The sequence below is a fragment of the Hyperolius riggenbachi genome, chromosome 2 (assembly GCF_040937935.1).
Source record: "Hyperolius riggenbachi isolate aHypRig1 chromosome 2, aHypRig1.pri, whole genome shotgun sequence".
NCBI classification, from domain to species: Eukaryota; Metazoa; Chordata; class Amphibia; order Anura; family Hyperoliidae; genus Hyperolius; species Hyperolius riggenbachi.
Window position 1 is genome coordinate 250,831,673 of NC_090647.1, and position 25,874 is coordinate 250,857,546.

Sequence of the window (25,874 nt, forward strand, 5' to 3'; positions counted from 1 at the left end):
AAGAGATCCAGTTACTGTATTGTAGGACGCAATATAAATTCCTGACCTACTGAAAATGCTGAAATGTGCAGTGTGTGGAAGAATTCAATCATATAGATCCCTCTCTGATGAGATTATGATACGAGAGAGATCCATCTTGTGCACACATAGAACAGTATATGGTCCATTTAAAAAAGGACACATCCAAGGAATGATCTACTTACCCGAGGCTCCCTCCTGCTCCTGGCAGCCGATATGTCCCTCGCTGCAGCTCCAGTGTCCCGGGAACCCCTCCGTTGGAGAGGCCGACATCGCCAGGACGGCATCTTCTGCACCTGTGTGAGCGCCGCTCGCACTTACGTGGCCTGAAGTGCTTGGCGCAGAACAACTGCGCCAAGCGCTTCAGGCCATGTGAGTGCGATCACAAGAGTTCGTGCAGGCACAGTAGATGCCGACCTGGCGAGGTTGGCAACTCAGACAGAGGGGATCCCGGGACACTGGAGCTGCGGTGGCCGACAGCTTTCCAGGGGCTGGAGGAAGCGCCAAGTAGTTTTTTTTTCCCTTTTACATCAAAACACTCCCTTTAAGGGATGCACATAATTTGCCCCGAATGTGTTGCTCGCCAGGATTGAACTCAACATTGCAGAGCCTAATGCTTACTGGCGCTTCACTAGGCAACAGCCCAGCAACACGTTCTGCAACTATGAAGTAGGGATGAGGGACAACAGCTCCAGAAATGGAGCAACTTCTGCAGGCTAAGTAAGGAAGTAAACGATGGACTTGGCTGCAGATTACTTCTTACAGATCCAGCATGCCAGATTAAACACTCGTAGCCTTCTCAAACATATTAAACGGTCAGATACAAGGCCTCCTACTCTTCACGCTAGAGCATAAATGTCAAACTCTGGCCCACGGGCCAAATCTGGCCCTCAAGTGGGTTCCCCACTTTGCATTATGTTAGGCCCACTCTAGACCACCAGGGAAGCAATATTGGAGGTGAAGTCCTAGAACACCAGGGAAGCAATATGGGAGAAGGAGAAAACACTAGACACCAGGGAACTGTATAGGGGTTGGGGGGGGGTGCCTTTGGACACCATGGAACTTTATAAGGAGTAAGGTAGCCAACAGACATTGAGGTAGGCCCACGACTAGGTCCCAGTGTACAATTTCGGCCCACTTTATATTGGAGTCCGACACCCCTGCGCTAGAGAGTTCATCAAATGCTAAAAATTCTGGCTTGCATGCAGCTTGGAATTGGACAAATCAAAATCAGCAGGAAATGTACCTGATTGGGTGTAATCCACACTGCATACGATGTGTGCAAAATTTGCATGCAAGTTGGAATTCGCATCTCATATCCATCTCTACTCTTCCCACAGTGAATAATGAAAGACAGTTCCCTCCAGTGTCAGGTTAACCATTGTGTGACCAGTTCTATCTCTAAAAGACTTACAATGCTTTGAGAACTTATCATAGATGCACCCTAAGGCCCGGAACCCACTGCAAAACTCAATCGCTAATCGCAAGCGCTAGTGTTTTGTATGAGCAGTTTGTAAGTGATTTCATGAGCGCTTTAGGGAGCGTTTTTAAAAAGTGTATCAATTTGCCAGCGGTTGTGTAGCGATTTAAAGTCTGATTGGTCCTTTCAATTAATTTAAATTTTGTTACAGTGTGCAGTAACTTCAAAACGCTAGCAAAAATCTCTCCATGCAGGTTTTGATGAGCGATTATATACTTTACATTGAAGCGCAAATGCTAACAAAATGCTACATGTCCTGCGCTTGCGATTTTCCAAATCGCAAACACTCCTGTGGAAGTTGTTCCATCTATTAACATTAGCTGAGCTTTTTGGGAAACGCTAGCGTTTAAGCGCTCCCTAAATGCTCACAAAAATGCCCTTGTGGGTTCCAGCCCTAAAATACAGATCTATAAAACGGCTATAAATTGAATTTCTATACAGCTGCCCTTTAAATATTAAATAGGCAGATTATGCACAGTAACAAAAAAGTGGAAAGAATAGGGTTTAAAGTGTACCTGAGATGGGGCCAAAGTTAATACATACCTGGGGCTTCCTCCAGCCTGATCGTTCCCTCAGTCTCCACCTCTTTAACCCGCAACTAGCCCCAGAAAATCCTCCAGTCGGCGCAGGCATGCTCCCCAGTCTCAATCTCGTCCCCAGGAGTGTTCTGTGCCTGCACAGTAGTACTGCACAGGCGCAGAACGTTCCGGGGTGATGTGAACGCAGCGGCAGTGCGTTGCCAGGCCGCACATGTGCAGTTGGCCCAGGAGCAGAGGATTTCCCAGGGGCCAATTGCGGACAAACCGAGTCAGAGGACGTGCCCAATCGCAGGTTCCCTTTAAGTGGAGAAAAGAAATACATCTGGAAAACATCAGCAGAAACTGGAATCACCTCTGTCTTCAGACCCGCCTTTCCTGAAACCAAAGCCACCTTTATCTTGTTTTCTGCCCTCTGCTATATCCACTCTTAAGGAACGGTCTCCTAAAAGCTGGTCAGAACACAGACAGAACCATGTAAGAAAAGCCAACACTACATGACAGAGAATTAGCAAAAAAGAAAAAGGACACTTACTGCACCATCATAGGTTAATGCTTCCTTGAGGGATTCCAGATCATCAAATTCTACATAGCAAAACCCTAATTTGAGGTGGAGAAAGAAAAAAAAAACAAAACAGAGGGTCAACCAATTGACATTTACAGGTTGTAATCACATTATTAAAACAGAACAATTGTGATGTTTCAGCAACATCTTTATTAATTTACCAGGGAAGAATAGGTTAAGGGGGGGGGGGGGGGGGGGGGGTACTTGATATTTTGTATCTTCTAGGGGTGTCAAAAGAAGGGATTTTCATAAGATGTGGCCAAACAGCAATTTTCATCGTAATTGCTCAGATTTCTAAACCTCAACCATTCCCTCCATTGTGCCTGTATTACATGCACATTTTAAAAACTTCCACATACAGCGTCTTGATTAATTAGTAGGGTCTTTGCCTCCTATATATTTAACACCCCCCCCCCCTTGATAACATTATATGAATGAAAAAACAGCAACAGTAATCATGCGAGCAGACTGCTGAGTGAGCACATGTTCAAATTTTTTTCCCCCCACACATTGTATATGCTCACATGCAAGCCATTTTGCAAATAAGCCCCCCCCCCCCTTTCCCACCTACAAAAAACAAAACCTAACAATGTGTAATCCACAGATAAGACACTCCCCTATGTCTCCCCCTAGCCTCCCCACCATGTATCTGATGCAGAGTAAAAGCGTGCTTTTGTAACTAGAATTACCTGCCCTCATTCCAGAAAGCCACTTTCCCATCTCCTGTGCAACCTTGTACTTGCTAATAGGTCCATGCTGCACTGTTCTCATCTCTGGCCAGCCATCTTCCCATCTCCCTGGTAGCTGCTGACCTCTAGCTGTGAGTACAGAGCTGGAAGGGAGATGGGAAGATGGATGTCCAGATATGAGGGGACAGTGAAGCCTGGACCTCTAGAGTACAGAGCTGCACAGGAGAGTGGAAGAAGATGGCTGCCAGAAAGGGACGACAGGCAAGTACGATACAATACATGCAAGCAGTGTATACGAGGACCCACACACCTGACTCACAAGCTGGCCCCCCACTTTTGGGACACTTTTTGGCTTACATGCGAGTATATACAGTGATCCAAAGTGGAAATTCCTTTTAAACCGGCCTAGAAATTTTAAATGTAGCCAGTCTCGCTCCCACCAGAATTTGAGTGAAGTAAAAAGGTCCCACACTTATCTTTTTAAGCATCTGTATACAGTCTTTAATGTTTGTGCATTTCAATGCTACAGCAATAGCAATAAATGCATGTATTTAGTGGAAATATATGTGCGATTCATTCATGCTTACGGGGTCTCCTCCAGCCCCCTTATCGTACTCCCAAGCAGCCTTAATCATCCGCTGTCTGTCCAGGTAAATGTGGCGTGGCCGTGTGCTCTTCCCCCATCGCTGGGAGCACATGCAGTCAAGCCATGCACGCACAGTATGCAGCGACTGACAGATATACCTGGATGTCCAGAGGAAAATCAAGGTGACTCAGGAGGACAACAAGGGAGCCAAGAGACTGAAGGAAGCCCCAGGTATGTTTGAATATTTTTCTTCTTCACCTCAGGTTTCTTTCAAGCTTGCAGATAAGAAAGAGCTTCAAGACACCAACTGTATGCCACTGTATTTTATTATAAAGCAGCAAGCATATGGAAAGTTTAAAGAACCATCATCATGAAAAACCTTAACACAATTGCCTAGTTATACATTGTACATTTGTCCCAGAGTAAAGGGTGGGCCATTTGTAGGCATACACCTTAATAAAATGGGAATGGTTGGTGATATGAACTTCCTGTTTGTGGCACATTAATATATGAGAGGGGGAAAACTTCAAGATGGGTGGTGACCATGGCGGCCATTTTGAAGACAACTTATTTTTTCAATAGGAAGAGGGTCATGTGACACAAACTTATTGGGAATTTCACAAGAAAAACAATGGTGTGCTTGGTTTTAACGTAACTTTAATCTTTCATGAGTTATATACAAGTTTCTCTTTGTTTACAGCCATTGACATGTCGCCGAGGTTAACACGTGAGGAGCGGATAGAAATTGTGTTGATGTCTGGTGAATGCAGTAACCGGGTCATTGCAGCAGATTTCAATGCAAGACACCCTACGAGACCACCCATCTCCCGTGCTACAGTTAGCAAACTGCTTGCTAAGTTTTATGAAACTGGTTCAGTGTTGGATTTGCCAAAATGTGGACGCATTAAATCTGTCACGAATGAACATCAGTGGCTGTCTTAGCTTCATTCAGCAAGAGCCCACAGCATAGCACTTTCCGCATATCACTGGAGAGTGGCATTAGTCAACCATCCCTTCGGCGGATATTAGCTACTCACAAATGGCGCCCTTACAAACTCCAGCTACTGCAGCAGCATCTCAACAAGGATGAACCAGATCAGTGCACTGAATTTGCAGAATGGGCAAAACAAAAATTGGAACAGGAACCTCAGTTTACGCAGAAGATTTTGTTCTGTGAGGAGGTAAACTTTTATGTGAATGGTGAAGTTAAACAAACCCACCACTATTGGTTTGACACTAACCCACGTTGGACAGATCCCTCCAAGACTGTTGGAACAAAACAAAAAAGAAACAAAAAACAAAAAATTGATGGTATGGTGTGGTATATGGGGTACAAAGATAGTGGGGCCATTCTTCATTAATGGAAACCTCAAGGCCACTGGATATGTGAAATTGCTACACGATGATGCGTTTCCCTCTTTATGCACTAGCAGGTAGGAGAGGGAGGGGGGAATTTCACCGCGGAGGGGGGCTTTGAGTTGCCCCCCCGCAACATGCCTGCAGACCGGAGCGATCAGACCCCCCCCCCCCCCCCTGCACATCATCACCATAGGGGGGAAAAAGGGGGGCGATCTGATCGCTCTGCATGTAATATGATCTGTGCTGGGGGCTGCAGAGCCCACCCAGCACAGATCTGAAAAAGTAGCGCTGGTCCTTAAGGGGGGGTAAAGGCTGGGTCATCAAGTGGTTAAAAAGAATAACGTTGCGTTAAAATCAAGCACACCATTGTTTTTCTTGTGAAATTCCCAATAAGTTTGATGTGTCACATGACCCTCTTCTTATTGAAAATACAAAAAGTAGGTTCAAAATGGCCGCCATGGTCACCACCCATCTTGAAAAGTGTTCCCCCTCACATATACTAATGCGCCACAAACAGGAAGTTAATATCCCCAACCATTCCCATTTTATTAAGGGTGGCCACTTATGATCCAATTTTTTCATCCAATCTTACCAAATCTATTTAATAGAAGAGTAAACAGTGAATATATTGAATGAATACTATAGGCTTTCCCTTATATTACAAAGAAATGGTAAGGATGGTTGAAAAAGATTGGATCATTAGTGGCCACCTTAAGGTGTATCCATATAAATGGCTCACCCTGTACATCGCATTATAAAATTACTTTTTCCTATGTTGCAGTCACTTTCTGCACAGGGGAAAAAAAAACAAAAAACCGGCAGCAAATGTTAATCAATTGGTTCATTCACACTTAAATGAATCTTTTGCATGCAGAAAAACAATTCACTGCAATGCAAAACTGTCAGGGCCCGTTTCCGCTAAAGCAAATCTACATGAGTTTTCTGCATGCAGATTCGCATAGCCAATAATAGTCAATGGGCCTGTTTCCACTTGTCAGGAAATATCTGCACAGCAGAGCCATCAGAATTTGCACACCGCAAGGCTAGTGAGCGATTCACATGCAATAGGAAATGTGCATGCGTTTTTGCTATACAAAATTTCATACATTTTCGTGTAAAATCAATGTAAAAGCACACAGGCACTGATATTGTTAAAATCGCATACCTACAAAGATACACGAAAACGCATGCAAATTCGCATCGGCGTTTTCTACAAAAAAAAATAAAAAAATAAATAAAAAAAAATAAAAATCGCACCGCACTAGTGGAAATGAGCCCTTAGACAACTCATGCAGAAAGACTGGCGAGTGGAGACAGGCCCTTACTCGGCATGGGGTGGGGGAATGTATTTATAGTGCATTTTACTCTGGGATTAGTGTACAATTTATTTGCATACACAGACATTTAAAATTACGATTTTTCACAATATTGTTCTTCTAAAGAGGCACGGTAGTGAAAATGCCGTACATATTTTTTTTTATTTTTTTTTTAACCAGGACAGTTACCGTAAGGCTGCTTTAACAGTGGGACGTTAAAGTCCCACGTTACAGCAGCCTGTAACGCAGCCCGCCGCACAGTAATGAAAAATCAATGTGCTGTTCAGAGTGCCCACGTTGCGTTACATTGTAACACTACACGTTGAATGAAAGTGCAGCATGCTGTGCGTTATACCGGGCTTTAGCTGCGTTAGACTGCTTGCACATGCTCAGTGACTAGCCACATGGCTAATAAATATTCACTGCACTGTGGTGACGTAACCTGGACTCGTAGTGTTGTCTGGATCATGAACGAATCGTTCATTTGATCCGGATCTTTTTTGAGAGTCGAATCATCTGGATCACCACAATGAACGATTCGGTTCACAGTGGATGTCTGTCTGGAAGAAACAAGAACATACAGAATGTACAGTGCAGGGAAAGTCCTGTCCTGCTAGTCATTTCACCCCCAGTCTGCTTCCCTAGTAAAATGTTTCAAATGATTCGGTTCAATGATCTGATTCGAATCATCCAAATCCTTGAAAAGATCCGGACTTCCCATCACTATCCTGGAGCGGCTGTTCTATCAGTATAAATAGAACGAAGACAGAGACGCATAACGCGGCTCAGTCTGACGTCCAACTTACACACCACCATGCGTTGCGTTAGGGGCACGTTATGCAATCTTAATGTCCCCTAAAACACAACGTCTTGGTGTGAAAGAGGCCTAAAAGTGTGTATCCTGAATAATTTACTGCATTCCACTCACTATATGTCACTACAGTGCCTCTAAGCTTCCTCTTATAACAACTGTTGTTGGACACAAGAGTACATTTTTCATAATCCCAATGTAGACATGGTTCATTGCTAATACCTAACTGACAATGCTGAATCCTGATGGTCTTTTTTAGTTCTTTTGGCCAACATATAACATAAGGAGCAAATACACAGTAATTACAGTTGTCATGACAAAACAGGAAGTGCAGACATTTCTCAAAAACTTCTGCAGGGAAATATAGACAAGAAAGTCTACATACATACAGTGCATCTGGAAAGTATTCACAGTACATCGCTTTTTCCACTTTTTTACAGCCAAAATCCAAATGGATAAAAAAATAATTTTCCCCTCAGAACTCTACACACAACACTCCATAATGGCTATCATTCATAAAAGTGTGTTCGGTAAAAAAATCCAGTCGGGAATATACTGCATTTGGTATTTTAGACTTCGGTGAGCCCATTCATAAAAATCTTTACAGTTGCGATAACAATGCGGCGATTTCTCGAACTAGGCTAGCGGTAGGTTTGCGTAACATGAGAAGGTGCCCGAGTTGATACATTGTCTACGTGCAGAGACAGCCTTACTATATATAAAAAAAAAAAAAAAAAAAAAAAAAAAAAGGCAGCCCCAGCTTCCCTTTAGATGTGAATTTATTTATTTATTTTTTATTGCCTCTGTTTGCCCTGAATCTGTCTATTAAGGCTCATACACACAGCAGACTATAGTCTTTGGAAAATGAAAGATCACAGACCAATTTTACCCCATTCCATGTAGTATGAGAGCCATACCTACACAGTCTATTCTATGGAGCTGAACTTCCCATCAGACAGAAATCTTTGCAAGATGCTGCACACAGATGCTGTAGACATTTAAAAGATCAGTATCTGCAAAATATCTGTTCCCGCAAAAGGGTGGATTTTCAGATCTGCAGATGATTGTCTGATCTGCAGATGAATGTCAGATAAACAAGGCATGTATGATGATCTGCAGATCTCAGACTATGAATGCAATTTGCAGGAGTAGATCTTTGGCAGGAACAGAACTTTTGCAGACACTGATCTTTTGTGTCTGTACAGCATCTGTGTGTGCAGCATCCTGCAAAGATTTTCTTCTGATGGGGAGTTCAGCTCCATAGAAAAGACTGTGAAGGTATGGCTCTCATACTACATGGAAGGGGGTAAAATTGGTCTGTGATCTTTCATTTTCCAAAGACTATGATCTGATGTGTGTATGTGGCTTAAGTCTTTCTAAACAATCTAATTGCCACAGCTTAGAAGAACTTCAAGAAATGTTACACATGCAGGCAAAAAAAAAAAAAAAAAAAAGAAAAAAAGAAAAAAAAAAAAAAAAACAGCATGGGTTTTCTGGAAAGCCTTTTTTTGTTCTGCTCTCACTGCTGCTGCCTGAGAGGTCGGTCTCCATTAACTTAGCTGTTATCCGCATGCTTATCGCCTCTTCCAAGGGAGCGGTATTCTCCGTCCTGATACCGCCTGCTCTATTCTTTATGAATTGACATGTGTTGAGATAATAATCGCACAAGGCGGTAATTTATCGCTCTGCTCGGGAATGTCAGCTTTTCGTGCGTTAACAGCTTTTATGAATGGACATTTTGCCAAGTGCTCGGTAAAGTCAGCTGTTTTCAGCATTACCGCATGCGGGAATGCTTTATGAATGATAGCCAATATCTACATGATAAAGATTACTCGAGGCAAATAATAAAAAAAAAGCGCATGTGCATAAGTATTCACAGCCTTTGCCATGAAGCTCAAAATTGATCTCAGATGCATCCTGTTTCCCCTGAGGCTGCATTTCCACTTGTGCGGTGCGAATCGCCGCGGTAAAATTTTGCATGCGGGTCCATGCGAATTTGCATGGATGACGATGTATGCGAATTTAACCATGGCAGTGCTGGTGTGCTTTTCCATTGTTTCTATGCAAATTCCTATTAAATTTCAAGCAAAAGAAAAAAAGAGCGTGCACCTTCCGTCAGTGGCTCCAATACATTTATTGATCCATGTGCAGCAGCGTAAAAAGATGAGTGATGGAGGTTACATTTACAACATCATGTAAGCAAGAATACCTTGTATGCTGTGATGCCGGTTGCAGGTGCAGGAGGTGGGAGTGGGGATGACTGTGGACCTGGCGACGGCCGTTTCGCGTCCTAACGGACGCTTGGTCACGCTGCGTTCCACTAAGGAGGCGGAAGTAACGATCGCGGGATAAAGGCGGAAAACTCCGCCTACTCCGCCACGTCACGTCGTCTCCTGTGATAGGAGCTCGTTCGATCAGGGGGTGCGTCCCCCGTCTGTCCTACGGAGGCCGAGGAGGCTCAAAATGGATACCAATAGGTCACTCATTGCGTTCCAGGATACTGGAACGCATGACACATCTGGTATGCGACTCTGTGGACGCAACTTACTTCAATCCGGTAGTGCTGTCCATACCAACAGAGTGCACATAAATAAATCTACCAGCAGGGTGTGCCATTATTCAAAACATGAGGTATCGATGTACACTGGACCTAAACTGCCTCCTATAAGCATGAAAAAGTTTACATGCAAAGCCAAATCACGGCAATAGGGGGACACACCACCTGAACGACGGGCTATTGTGACCAGTGTGGTGCACATTAAAAAGCCCTGGGGGTCATAGAAACAAGGACCTCATAAAGTGAGGGTCACTCCATTAATTTACCCATGATAAGTGACATATACATACATATATATATATATACATATACATATACATATACATATACATATATATATATATATATATATATATATATATAATGTAACAAATATGTCACAAACCAGAAAAAGGGGAGGGAACAAAGTGGGACTGGGAACAGGGAGAACAAGGGGGACCAAAAAGAGAGAATAAGGGGAGGACATATATTAACTGAGTATAAAATTGACCTAACATACATAGCATATGTACATAGCATAACAGATACAGAGCATCCGCCCTCAAGTAAGACCTTTATACAAGTTAGATCTAATGGGAAACCGGGCATCCATTAAACATCTCATCATCAGGGGTCCAGCATACAGGACAATTCGATTTTGTCATTTAGGCCTAAAGGGCCTAGAGCCTGTGTAAAAAGAATAAGCTTTGTTTCTCGTCTAAGAAGCAGTGGGTGTGGGTCTCTCACTGAGAGGCTGTCCAGGTACCTCGACCATCTCCTGCGCCCCCTCCTTAAGGGGGTGCCCTCACATTTGAGGGACACGTTAGAGGTTCTGCGAATGGTGGAGCGCACCACATGGGTCCCCGGGGACATACTGGCCACGATTGACGTGGTCAGTTTGTACAGCCGTATCCCCCAGGAATCAGGTATTTAAGCAATCAGACATTTTCTGAACCGCACTGATAAAGATGCAGAATACGTTGATTACATTTGTTCCTGTTTGGAATTTGTATTGAAACACAACGCTTTTATGTTTGATGGACGATGGTACCGTCAGACAGCAGGCACGGCTATGGGGACCCCTGTGGCGTGCTCCTTCGCGAACCTCTTTTTAGGGGCGTGGGAGGAGTCTGCCGTGTTCTCGGACAGAAATCCGTTCCGGGAGCATGTCAGACAATGGTCGAGGTACGTGGACAACGTCCTGGTGGTGTGGTCAGGCTCGATGAGCCAGTTTGATGAATTTGTACAATACATCAACGATAATACAATCAACATGGAGTTCACTGCTGAGAGTAGTGGTCTGTCGGTTACATTTTTAGACCTCGAACTCTATGTTGAAAATAATAGACTCTGCTGTAAAGGTTATAGGAAACCTACCGCAACAAATTCCTTACTGCACGCGGGAAGTTTCCATCCCCCACATGTTGTTAGAGCCATCCCTTATGGCCAATACCTGAGGCTCAGGCGAAATAACGTGGAGGAGGATTCCTTTAATACACAGGCGGACAATTTGACAAAACGTTTGGTAAGCAGAGGCTACAATCCACAGTTACTGGAACAGGCTAGGGAGAGGGCAGCTCGACAAGACAGGCACAAACTGTTGTCCCCACCTGGTAATAGAGCAGACAAATTAAATAGAATGACATTTACCTTTGACTATTCACCAATGGCAGAGACTATAAGAAAGGCCATTTTTTCTTCCTGGCCAATCCTGACTAAAGATGAGAACTTGGGCGACAAATTACAAGGGGCCCCGAGAATAGCTTTCAGAAGGGCCCCGACTTTGGGGGACATGCTTACCCACAGCGAATTTGTTTCCCCAAGGACGGACACGTGGCTAAATAAAACGCTGCCAAGGGGCAACTTCCGATGTGGGCGTTGTAAACACTGTAGCCGATTATTAACAGATAAGTGTATCCAGATAGGAAAGGAACAACTTTTGATAAGGGATTTTATCACGTGTCAGACTGAATATGTAGTATACGTGATATTTTGCCCTTGTAGACGATACTATATTGGACAAACCACACGACGTCTAAAAAAGAGAGTAGGAGAACATTTGTGTTCAATTAAAAGTGGAAAAGGTTGTACCCGATTCATCTCCCATATGCGCGATGAGCATGGTGGCCTCACCACAGGGGTAAAATTTGCAGGTTTAGAGGTGGTAGGACGTCCCAGCAGGGGCGGGGATAGAGACAATATGCTTCTTAGACGAGAAACAAAGCTTATTCTTTTTACACAGGCTCTAGGCCCTTTGGGCCTAAATGACAAAATCGAATTGTCCTGTATGCTGGACCCCTGATGATGAGATGTTTAATGGATGCCCGGTTTCCCATTAGATCTAACTTGTATAAAGGTCTTACTTGAGGGCGGATGCTCTGTATCTGTTATGCTATGTACATATGCTATGTATGTTAGGTCAATTTTATACTCCGTTAATATATGTCCTCCCCTTATTCTCTCTTTTTGGTCCCCCTTGTTCTCCCTGTTCCCAGTCCCACTTTGTTCCCTCCCCTTTTTCGGGTTTGTGACATATTTGTTACATTATATATATATATATGTCACTTATCATGGGTAAATTAATGGAGTGACCCTCACTTTATGAGGTCCTTGTTTCTATGACCCCCAGGGCTTTTTAATGTGCACCACACTGGTCACAATAGCCCGTCGTTCAGGTGGTGTGTCCCCCTATTGCCGTGATTTGGCTTTGCATGTAAACTTTTTCATGCTTATAGGAGGCCGTTTAGGTCCAGTGTACATCGATACCTCATGTTTTGAATAATGGCACACCCTGCTGGTAGATTTATTTATGTGCACTCTGTTGGTATGGACAGCACTACCGGATTGAAGTAAGTTGCGTCCACAGAGTCGCATACCAGATGTGTCATGCGTTCCAGTATCCTGGAACGCAATGAGTGACCTATTGGTATCCATTTTGAGCCTCCTCGGCCTCCGTAGGACAGACGGGGGACGCGCCCCCTGATCGAACGAGCTCCTATCACAGGAGACGACGTGACGTAGCGGAGTATTCCGCCTTTATCCCGCGATCGTCACTTCCGCCTCCTTAGTGGAACGCAGCGTGACCAAGCGTCCATTAGGACGCGAAACGGCCGTCGCCAGGTCCACCGTCATCCCCACTCCCACCTCCTGCACCTGCAACCGGCATCACAGCATACGAGGTATTCTTGCTTACATGATGTTGTAAATGTAACCCCCATCACTCATCTTTTTACGCTGCTGCACATGGATCAATAAATGTATTGGAGCCACTGACGGAAGGTGCACGCTCTTTTTTCTTTTGCTTGAAACATTGTTGTGATCTTTTTTCCGTAGGTTATACAAGCGGCGCACACGTCAGGCAGCATTAAGGAGGGACTACACGAGTTGCAGTGTGCGTTGCAAGTTTGTGCCACATCAACACCTTTCCCACTTTGGCAACATCACATTTAAAGGGGAAGTGCCACACTACTTTTTCTTATTTTCAACATAAATTCCTATTAAATACATTGTATGCGATTCGCATAGCGGTATGCGAATTCTGATGGCTCCGCCATGCGATTTTTTTTCTGCACAGAAAAACGCAAAGGAATCCTGACAAGTGGAAACCGTCCCAATCACTTGTATTGCTATGCGAATTTTCGCGATAGTGGAAATGAGCCCTGACCATCCTTGAGAAGTTTCTGCAGCTCAATGAGAGTCCACCTTTGGTAAATTCAGTTGATTGGACAGGATTTGGAAAGGCACACACCTGTCTATATAACTGTCCCACAGTTGACGGCGCAGGTCAGAGCACAAACCAAGCATGAAGTAAAAGGAATGTCTGTAGACCTGATGATTCAAACTCACTAGCAGACTTTTCTAAAAGCTAGTGATTTGAAAAAGCTCTTCCTAATACAAAGCTATGGGGGATTTTTTAAAAACCACATCGCTCTAGTGCAGTGATCTGCAAACTTGGCTCTCCAGCTGCTAAGGAACTACAGGTCCCACAACGCATTTGCCTTCATGAATCATGACTGTGGCTGTCAGACTCCCGCAATGCATTGTGGGACTTGAAGTTTCTTAACAGCTGGAGAGCCAAGTTTGCAGATCACTGCTCTAGGGGGAATCACACCCATAGCATTACATTAGCAAGAGCTATTCTAATCACAAAGCGCTCAGAAAAGCGCTCCTAGTGGGTTCCAGGCCTGAGACAGGATGGCACCAATCTGGGGAAGGTTACAGAAAAACTTCTGCTGCTTTGAAGGTCTCAATCAGCACAGTGGAAGAAGTTCAAAACCACCAGGACTCTTCCTAGAGCTTGCCGAGGATCTAAACTGAGCTATTGGGGGAGAAGGGCCTTAGTCAGGGATAGTGGTCCCCGAGCCAAAAAAGGTTGGGGACCCCTGCCCCAACACATTTACATCTGATGCAGCCATTCAAGGCCAGGGCCAGGTTACAGACATTATTAGCGCACATTGCCCTAAGTGGCAATTTTCTATAGCACATTTGGAATTATACAGAGCAGGAAATTATGAAAAGAAATCACATTCTGAGGACCACCATAGATAACTCCTAGCTTGCTCAGTTTCAGGATTTTTGTTGAAGATTATTCCTAAGGTATTACGCTACACAAGATCATTTTAGTTACACATACAATCATTTCACATCTGTGGCAAGGATCCTACACATCTAACAAAACAATTACCTTTAAATTTATCCGTCTCCTTATCTCTGACTAGCCGAACACTTCTCACACTCAGCTCTTTAAAAATAGAATCTATGTCTCCTTGTACTGTATTGAAAGGAAGATTTCCCACATACGCTGTGAAGGGTGGGTCTGTTGGAAGCTCTTTTTGTTTGCGAGGTCCAGGGCCAGCATCACCACGTCGGGGCCTGAAAAAAACAAAGAAAATGTATAATAGAATTCTACCCAAATTTGTTATGAAGCTTTGAGTAGTAGAGCATAGCTTAGTTTGCTGTAGCCTATGTTCCCAACCCAAGATTTCTTAAAGTGGATCCGAGATGAACTTTTACTCATTGCATAATTGTGTTCCTTTCCTATTGTTTATAGGGCATTCCTCAAGCCAAATACTTTTGTTTTAATACTCCAATTCCCTATAAAATTAAACAAGCCACGCCCACAGGTTTTCAAAGAGCCAAGGCAATTTCAGACAGTAGCAAGGGCTCATGGGAGCTCAGTCTGGGCAGGAGGAGGGGGGAGGTATAACTAGCCAGAGATTTCAGAGGCAGAGGGGAGGAGGAGGGGGGAAAGATTAGGTTTTTTTTTTGCTCAAGATGCAGATAAGCCTGCCTCTGTGTAATGTTACAAACATGGCTGCTGTCTCTGTATCACAGGAAGAAATAATCATATTCTGTTAAAGCTGTTTGCAGCTAGATTTGCTGTGTAAACTATCTAAACTTTATATAGGATATATAGACAAGTTACTTGTTATAGTTAGGTTTTCATCTCGGACTCGCTTTAACTCGCCTCCAGTGCAACTGCAACAGTTAAAAGGAGCCCAAGGCTAAAGTCATATGAATGCTGCCATATCGGTTTCTTTTTAACAAATACCAGTTGCCTGGCAGTCGAGCTGTTTTTTCTGGTCAGTGGCGCCTTAACCACACGCATGAAACAAGCACATCGCTAATCTCTTCAGCTTTTTGTCAGAAACACCTAGTCTGCATGCTTGTTCAGGGTCTACAGGTAAAAGTATTTGTGGCAGTGGATCAGCAACACAGCCAGGCAAGGTGCATGGTTTATATTGAAATAAATGTTAGCCTCCATATGACTCTCTCAACGTGGGTTCTCTAAAGGAAACCTAAAAGTGAAAGTAAGGTGCCTAAGTTAACATCTCTAGGGCTTCTTCTAGTCCCCTGTAGTTGTCCTGGTCCCTCGCTGTCTTTCTGCTCTCCTCCCTTCAGCCAATCTCTGGATCAGCCAGTCACTGGCTACTGCTAATGAAGAAGTTTGAAAGTTCAAAATGCTCTACCCCCTATGTAACAAACCAGTGGGTGCAGGATCAGGTAAGCCAAGCCAGTCCACAAATGTACATAGAGGGATCCGCAAACCAACCATTGGTTGAGAAAAGCTGGTATTCTTTATTCAGGAATTCCACATGACAAATGCGATAAAACCACAAGGTTCAACTGACGCGTGTCGGGCTTACAAACTGCCCTTACTGCTAATGCATGGCTCTGGGGCGCACGTGCCTCGATCGTGCTCCCGTTCAGCACATGCACAGTTGCAATTTTTTTCCCCGTTACACAAGCACAAAATGCTCCCGGCAAAGAGCAGTGCATGCAGCTTTTGGAGGGGACAGCGGCGAGTTAAACTAGGGACCTGTCACTTTATGTCCCCCCCTTGCAGGAGAGGAACTCTGGCAAGATGCCCACTAGGGGCATTCTTAACACCTCTTTCCCAGCTCTCGGCTCTGTGTTGAGAAACAAAGCTGAAGCGTCGTGACCCCAGGAGTTACAAAGCAAAAGTAGAGCATTTCAGGTCACAGTATCAGCACTAATTGAGGCTACATGATCCAACTAGGTTTTGTGTGTTTTTTGCCCTCGCGGCAGCTCCAGTGGCTCCTGGCCTCCTCTGATGCAAATGCCAATCTCACCAGGTCGGCTGCTTCTGTACTCAAGCGTGCGGCTCACATGGTCGCGCTGACATCATCTGGACTATACTGCACAGTACAGTTTGGATGACGTCAGCGGGACCAGGTGAACTGCATGCTGGAGTGCAGAAGAAGCCGACCCTTAAAGTGAACCTCCGGACTAAAAATCGACTCAGCAGCACTGAAAAGGCGTTGTGTTTCTTTAACAGTTTCACAGCATCAGAACTTTGTTTCTCTTATACAAGCCTCATTTTTAGCTGCACATAAAAAAACTGCCCGGGCTTTTTTCCCCTGATGCTGTGCAAAGCATGATGGGATTTCTGATTTTGTTGTTCTCGTTCTGCTGTTTTGGTGCAAATTTTTTTTTTTTTACATTTTGAATTTGACATTTGAAGCCTAGCGTGTGCAGCTGGGAGGGGTAATCAGGACACAGGACAGTTGGAACTATGTCTCCTGCTCCTTGTCACCTCCTTTCAACCAAAAAGATGGCTGCACCCATGAATCACAAACATTTGCCTGTTCTTTTAAAACAGGGTGGGTAAGAGATTATATTACCTATCTACTCTAATTAACATAACTAATGTAACTTGATGACAGTATATTTGTTTAGGCTGTAGTTCCCCTTTAAGCCAACCTGGCGAGGTTGGCATCGGGAGCCACTGGAGCTGCGGTGAGGGCACAGAACGGCTGCCTGGGGCTGGAAGAAGTGAATTTTTGTTTTTCTGTTACGTTGGACGTATCCTTAAGGCTGGTTTCACAGTGGGACGTTAAAGTCCCACGTTACAGCAGCCAGTAACGCAGCCTAACTCACAGCAGTGTAAAATAAAATGTGCTGTTCACAGTGCCCACGTTGCGTTACATAGTAACGCAGCACGTTTAAACAAAGTGCTGCATGCTGTACGTTCTACTGGGCTAAGCCACATTAGACTGTTTGCACATGCTCAGTAATGTTAGAGGAGGAGGTCTCCCCTCCTTCTCCGTGGCCAGCCACATGGCTAATTAATATTCACTGCACTGTGGTGACTCGTTGTGGGACTGTAGTGTTGTCCGGATCATGAACGAATCGTTCATTTGATCCGGATCTTTTTTGTGAGTCGAATCATCCGGATCACCACAATGAAAGATTCGGTTCACAGTAGATGTCTGTCTGGAAGAAACAGGAACAAACAGAATGTACAGTGCAGGGAAAGTCCTGTCCTGCTAGTCATTTCACCCAGTCTGCTTCCCTACTAGTAAAATGATTCGGATCAAAGATCCGAATCCTTAAAAAGATCTGGACTTCCTATCACTAACCTGAAACGGCTGCTTTGAGAGCTGTATAACGCAGCTCAGACGTCCAACTTCAACACCACCATGCGTTGCGCTAGGGCACGTTATGCGACCATAACGTCCCCTAAAACGCAACGTCTTGGTGGGAAAGTAGCCTTAAGGTATATTACGTCTGCAAAATTAATTTTCTGGTGCTCCAATTTACCCAAAAAGTGGGGAGAAAAAGTCCCTGCATCTTATACGGCAAAGGCAAGGAGTCACCGACTTACAAACGCCCGTCGATACGAACCGCCGACATCGGGGATTCCCTGCCTTTGTCCCCGCTGTGCCTGGCTTCCCAGTGTTTCTGGGCCCCCTCGCGAGCAGCGCAGCTTATCTCCTCCATCCTGCCCGCGGCGATTGAAGACATTCGGCTTCTGCGTGCGGCTTCCTCTAGTGTCGGGCTTCTAATGACGCGTCATCAATGACGCGTCATTAGAAGCCCAACACTAGAGGAAGCCGCACGGAGAAGCCGGAGGTCTTCAATCGACTGCGGGCATGATGGAGGAGGGAGAAGACGCAGGCGGGGGGGGGGGAAGCCAGGCACAGTGGGGAAGACGAGAGGGACACAGTGGGGAAGACGAGAGGACATGGGAGGACAAGGCGGGTCACACCAGAGGACACATGGGTGGAGGGTCCAGGACATGGGACGACAAGGGGGGGGGCATACAGGAGGAACATAGGAGGACACCATTTGGGGGAAGGACATGTACAAGATGCACCTGATATATGGACACTCCAGACCAGGTTTCGTTTATTTTTTTCCTAGATTTTTGCTCTCTAAACCTGGGTGCGTCTTATACGGGGAAAAATACGGTATATCCTCAAAAAAGTTAGCAGTTCTAGTGCAAATGGCAGCAACCATGACAATTTCTAAGAACTGGGAGGTGGTTTCAAGTGACTTTTTATAAGTCAAGTACCGGATTAGTAGACAATCCAGCCCCGCGATCCCGTCTAATCTGCTCCAGTTAGCGTACGCAGGAAGTACGGTGAGCAGACTGACAACAAAGACCGGTTGCTGGATCGTCAGAGGAAGAAGGTTAATGCGACAGAGCGTGCCAATCCTATCTAATCTGCTCCAGTTAGCATACGCAGGAAGTACGGTGAACAGACTGACAATAGAGATTGGTCACGCAGCTGCCGACAATATGTAATGGGACAATCACTCACCAATCCCATATTACTAGGCCACTTTTGCCACGCAGGTCTTATGCACTAGAGACTTCTGGAGGCAAATTCACTGTGTGCGTAGTAGACGGTTAAGATTGGTTGGAGGTGCCCATACATGTACAATCACGATTGTATGTACAATAGGTAAACTAAAAACATGGATTCCGTGCTGGAAATCGGGTAAATTCACTGCCACCACCAGGGCTGTGGAGTCGGTACAAAAATCAACCAACTCCGACTCGTCAGTTTAGGATTCCACCGACTCAGACTCCTAATTTGCATATTACAATATTGTTGATTGAAAGCATGTAACATGAAATTCGTCTCAGAACTGCCAACGCTTAGGAATTTTAAAAAACAACTGAAGTGAGAAGGATATGGAGACTGCCATATTTATTCCCTCTAGTCATAGGCTTAAACTAGTCCTTTGTAAGAGTACTTGTAAAAAGTACAGGCCGGAACAAAGAACATCTATCAGGTCCTAGGCAATGTAACTGTGGGTACATGTAAGAGTGATGTGCAGGTACTCTGCAGGGGAATAAGGAGATTCTTCCTCTATTACACATTCTTCATGCACAATCTGAACCAGGTTTAATCGGTGATAGACAACACCTCTGTGTTCAATGTGCACGACCTTCTCAGTGGATTCCCTGCAGCTCTGTGGAGAGTGCATATGTAGAGTATAGTACTACTGTGTAACAAAGTAAACCTGAGACAGATGAAATTAAAGTTTTATACATACCTGGGGCTTCCTCCAGCCCCCTTCAGGCTAATCAGTCCCTCGCTGTCCTCCTCCACCACCTGGATCTTCTGCTATGAGTCCAGGTACTTGAGCCAGTCTGGCGTAGTGCGCATGCACACACTCCGCCGCCGGGAGCATATTACACCTGCGCAGCACTGTTGCGCAGGTGCAGAACGCTCCTGGGTGTGGAAGTGGCATGCGGCCGGACTGCACTGACTGGCTGAATTACCAGGACTCATAGCAGAAGATCCAGGTGGTGGAGGTGGACAACGAGGAACTGATTAGCCTGAAGGGGGCTCGAAGAAGCCCCAGGTATGTATAAATCTTTTCATCCTTCTCAGGTACCATTTAATTCGTAGTCACCAAATCAAATTATTTCATTTCATGAACAAAGAGTGCATACATTTGCATAAATCAGCATCAACGCAATCTCATTGACCATCTCTATTAGTGACATGGCTACACATCAGGCTTTATTCTTACAGCATAGATGTTATTTAGTATATATAAGAGATTCCTGTGTACACATCAGATATACAGTCACAATCAGACGTGTATATCTGACTTTAAAAATACGGGGACTACTTTATTGAAGCAGCATAAGTAACTCATTTTGATTGGTTTATTTCATTTTTGTGGACTAAGCACAGCTATTACTGTATGTATACATTATTTATGACTATTATCTGAGAAAAAGAACATTTTATCATTTTCTATTTTAATTACAGTTTAAATTCATTAGGAGTCGGAGCATTTTTTCCCGACTCCGACTCCAGGCACCCAAAATTGCCCCGACTCCGACTCCACAGCCCTGCCCAGACCTACCCTCAGATCACCTCCAAAGTGCATTGTTTACATCTGTTCTGCCATCTAATCCCCCACTGATCACCCATCAGTCCGTCACTGCTACCCATCAAATTAGAACCCCATCTGCCCCTAGGGCACCCAATCACCCGCCCACACCCTCAGAATGCCCTCAGACCCCAGCCCTGATCACCTCGCCAGTGCATTGCTCGCATCTATTTCCCCCCTCCAATCACACCTTGAGACACCCATCAATCACCTCCTGTCACCACCAGTCACCCCCTAGCACACCTACCCATCACATCAGGCCCTAATTTGCCATGTGTGGGCTCCTGATCACTCGGCCAAACCCTCAGATCCCCCTCAGACCCCCTTCCGATCACCTCCCCAGTGCATCGATTGCATCTATTTTTCCCCACTAACCACCCCGAGACAACCATCAGTCACCTCCTGTCACCCCCCCGAGCACTCCTATCCATCAGATCAGGCCCAATACAACTGTCATGTAAGAGGCCACCCTGCTTATGACTGGTTCCAGAAAATTTGCCCCCTCATAGACCACATGTCATCAAAATTTGCAGATGCTTATACCCCTGAACAGTCATTGAGACATTTGGTTTCCAGACTACTCACGGTTTTGGGCCTGTAAAAATGCCAAGGCAGTATAGGAACCCCACAAGTGACCCCATTTTAGAAAAAAGACACCCCAAGGTATTCTGTTAGGTGTATGACGAGTTCATAGAAGATTTTATTTTTTGTCAAAAGTTATCGGAAATTTGATTTTTATTGTTTTTACCACAAAGTGTCATTTTTCACTAACTTGTGACAAAAAATAAAATCTTCTATGAACTCACCATACTCCTAACAGAATACCTTGGGGTGTCTTTCTAAAATGGGGTCATTTGTGGGGTTCCTATACTGCCCTGGCAATTTAGGGGCCCTAAAGCGCGAGGAGGAGTAGTCTAGAAAGCAAATGCTTCAAAATGACCTGTGAAATCCTGAAGGTACTCATTGGACTTTGGGCCCCTTAGGGCCCTTTTCCACTAGAGCGATTGTGATTGCTGAATCGCAAAATCGCAAATCGCTAGTGATTTTTAAATCGCTAGGGTTGTTACTTTATCATAGAAATCACGAGAAGTATTTTCCACTACAGTGATTCGATTTAGAAATCGCTAATCGCAAATCGCAATCGCTTGCTGGAGCGATTTTTACAATGATAATGCAATGCAAATGAAAATCGCAAATCGCAATCGCATAACAGAATTAATGAAAAATCGCAATCGCTGGCGTTTGTGATTTGTGATTGCGATTGCTAGTGGAAAAGGGCCCTTAGCGCACCTAGGCTGCAAAAAAAGTGTCACACATGTGGTATCGCCATACTCAGGAGAAGAATGATAATGTGTTTTGGGCTGTATTTTTACACATACCCATGCTGGGTGGGAGAAATCTCTCTGTAAATGGACAATTATGTGTAATAAAAAAAAAAAAAAAATCAAAAATGTGTCATTTACAGAGATATTTTTCCCACCCAGCATGGTTATATGTAAAAATACACTACAAAACACATTATACTACTTCTTCTGAGCACAGCAGTACCACATGTGTGGCACTTTTTTGCAGCCTAACTGCGCTCCACTCCTAACGGAATACCTTGGGGTGTCTTCTTTCTAAAATAGGGTCATTTGTGGGGTTCCTATACTACCCTGGCATTTTAGGGGCCCTAAACCGTGAGGAGTAGTCTTGAAACCAAATGTCGCAAAATGTCCTGTGAAATCCTAAAGGTACTCATTGGACTTTGGGCCCCTTAGCACAGTTAGGGCTCGTTCCCACTATCGCGAATCCGCATGCGTCCAATGCATAAGGATTCGCACATGTAATGCAAGTGGATGGGCCTGTTTCCACTGTAGCGTTGTTGAGGTGCGTTTTTTTCAGCGGTAAAAAAACGCACAAAAGAGCCAACGAATTCGCCTGCGAGTGGAATGCATGCGAATCGCCGCTAATGTATTTAATAGTAAAAACGCATGCGTTTGTTACATGCGTTTTTACCCGCGATTTCGCGTGCGATTTCGCACCTTTTTCAATTTTATTTTGCCCTGGCAGTGTCATGGTTAATTTCGCTCGCGGGTAAAAACGCATGTGGAAACGCATCCGCATGCGTTTTTACAAGCGTCGGAATGCCGGCGAAACCGCGTCGCAACAGTGGAAACAAGCCCTCAGGGTGCAAAAAAGTGCCACACTTGTGGTATTGCCGTACTCAGGAGAAGTAGTATAATGTGTTTTGGGGACTATTTTTTTACACATACCCATGCTGAGTGGGAGAAATATCTCTGTAAATAGACCATTGTGTGTAAAAGAGATATTTCTCCCACCCAGCATGGGTATGTGTAAAAATACACCCCAAAACACATTATACTACTTCTCCTGAGTACGGCAATACCACGTGTGGCACTTTTTTGCAGCCGAACTGCACTAAGGGGCCCAAAGTCGGAGTCCAATGAGCATCTTTAGGCTTTAAGGGGGGCTTACAATTAGGCACCCCCCAAAATGCCAGGACAATGAACACACCCCACAAATGACCCCATTTTGGAAAGTAGACACTTCAAGGTATTCAGAGAGGAGCATAGTGAGTCCGTGGCAGATTTCATTTTTTTTGTCGCAATTTAGAAGAAATGGAAACTTTTTTTTTTTTTTTGGTCACAAAGTGTCATTTTCCGCTAACTTGTGACAAAAAATAAAATCTATGAACTCACCATGCCTCTCAGTGAATACTTTGGGATGTCTTCTTTCCAAAATGGGGTCATTTGGGGGGTATTTATACTATCCTGGAATTTTAGCACCTCATGAAACATGACAGGTGGTCAGAAAAGTCGGAGATGCTTCAAAATGGGAAAATTCACTTCTGGCACCATAGTTTGTAAACGCTATAACTTTTACCCAATCCAATAAATATACACTGAATGTTTTTTTTTTTTTTTTTTAATCAAAGACATGTAGCAGAATAACTTCTGCACTCAAATGTATAGGAAATTGTACTTTATTTGAAAAATGTCAGCACAGAAAGTTAAAAAAGTCATTTTTTTGACAAAATTCATGTCTTTTTTGATGAAGATAAAAAAACTAAAACTCGCAGCAGCAATCAAATAGCACCAAGGGAAAGCTGTATTATTGACAAGAAAAGGAGATAAAATTCATTTAGATAGTAGGTTGTATGACCAAGCAATTAACCATGAAAGCTGCAGTGGTCTGAATGGAGAAAAAGGCTCTGGTCCTTAAAGGGAATGTCCAAGCAAAATAAAAAAAAGTGAGTTTCACTTACCTGGGGCTTCTACCAGCCCCATGCAGCCATCCTGTGCCTTCGTAGTCACTCACTGCTGCTCCAGTCCCCCGCTGGCAGCTTGCCGACCTCGGAGGTCGGCGGGACGCATTGCGTACATTTTTACGCATTCCCGCTAGTCCAGGAACATCAACACATACATTTTTACGCATTACTGGTTCAATGCGTAAAAATGTACGCATTGAACCAATAACGCGTAAAAATGTATGCGTTAATGTTCCTGGACTAGCGGGAATGCGCAAAAATGGACGCAATGCGTCCCGCCGACCTCCGAGGTCGGCAAGCTGCCAGCGGGGGACTGGAGCAGCAGTGAGTGACTACGAGGGCACAGGATGGCTGCATGGGGCTGGTAGAAGCCCCAGGTAAGTGAAACTCACTTTTTTTTATTTTGCTTGGACATTCCCTTTAAGGGGCGAAAAGACTGTGGTCCTCAAGTGGTTAAAGTGAACAAAAAAATCTCATTGGCTGCAGTGGTGGCTGCCAGCTAGCTTAGTTTATGCTGACTGGGAGTCTGCCGGCCGTCATGCGTACATTTTTACGCATTCCCCCTGGTGCAGAAAGCCATCGCGGACATTAACTAGTACATTTTTACGCATTACGGGTGCAATGCGTAAAAATGCACCAGCAGGAATGCGTAAAAATGTACGCATGGCGGCCGGCCGACTCCCAATCGGCAAAAACAAAACTAGTTGGCAGCGGAAACCGGAGGAGCCATGAGTGACTGCGAGGGCATAGGATGGCTGCAGGGGGCTGGTAGATGCCCCAGGTAAGTTTACCTCATGTTTTTATTTGAGTTAAGGTTCCCTTTAACCTCCTTTCCGGTTATCCCGAGCTCAGCTCGGGGTAACCTGCGCAGGACGATTTCTCAGGCCCTGCTGGGCCGATTTGCATAATTTTATTTTTGTTACAAGCAGCTAGCACTTTGCTAGCTGCTTGTAACACCCGATCGCCGCCGCCGATCTGCAACGTCGCGCCACCCCCCCCCCTCCAGACCCCGTGCGCAGCAGCGCTGAGGGGTGGCCCGGGATTCCCTGTGACGTCCATGACGTCATCCCACCCCGTCGCCATGGCGACCGGGGAAGCCCTGCAGGAAATCCCGTTCTCAACGGGATTTCCTGCATACTCTGATCGCCGAAGGCGATCGGAGGGGCTCGGGGGATGCCGCCGCTTAGCGGCTATCATGTAGCGGGCCCTGGGCTCGCTACATGATTTAAAAAAAATAAATAAATAAAAAAAAAAAGTTCCACGCTGCCTCCTTGCCGGATTTTTTAGACCGGCAAGGAGGTTAATGCATGACTTTGTGAGAACTTTCCATGCAATCAGCAAACATGGCTGCCCCCACTCCGTCTGTGCCAGATTGATCCTTCTGTAGCAGGGAGACAGTAATGGCCTCTACGCACCAAATCCACCAAGTTGCAGTGGACTATATTATCGCAACACAGGGATATTTCTTTGGGGCTTTCACATAGAGTACTATGCAGCAGGTTCAGACACAGTAACACACAGCATCCTGTGTGTTAACTGGGAAACCCGTGCATTTACAGTGGCAATGAGGCATATTTTATTGTACAGTATGCCTCACTGTATGGTTGCACCACAACGTCGACTCGCGATTTCCACTTTTCAACTAAATGGCGAAAGGAAACCTACATTAAGAAATATGGAAGCAGACATTTTTGCCTCTTTAAAAAACCCAAATAAAATTGAACAGGGAAAAATGTAATGGCATTCAGGATAAGTTAGCATTTCAATGCAAAGTGGTGGACCAAATACCCATTTCTAGGAGCTTGCACACAAACCTAGCTGTAGCAATGACAACCCCTTCGTAAAAAAAAATTTTTATCATGCAAAGCTGGATACAGAACATTTCATACAATATCTCCTTGGCTAATTAAGCAGTTAAGGTTCTTGGACTCCCCCCGTAGTGAAGGTTTTAACCCCTACTTAATTAACCTCACGCATCACCTATACTTAGCCTTAAAGGGACCCTGAGCAGGTTGTAAAAAAAAAAATAAAAAAAAATAAAATAA

The 25,874-nt window shown here is 44.7% G+C and overlaps 1 protein-coding gene across 1 annotated transcript in view; it reads right to left on the reverse strand.

Moving 5' to 3' along the window:
* The window catches only part of EIF4H (eukaryotic translation initiation factor 4H), a 70,409-nt gene that overhangs the window by 27,943 nt on the left and 16,592 nt on the right, over positions 1–25,874 (reverse strand). The window contains exons 2-4 of the mRNA XM_068268497.1: positions 14,581–14,768; positions 2,570–2,634; positions 2,390–2,486 (exon numbers count right to left, since the gene is read on the reverse strand). Coding sequence (XP_068124598.1) covers positions 2,390–2,486; positions 2,570–2,634; positions 14,581–14,768 — 350 coding nt within the window. The remainder of the gene's footprint in view (positions 1–2,389; positions 2,487–2,569; positions 2,635–14,580; positions 14,769–25,874) is intronic.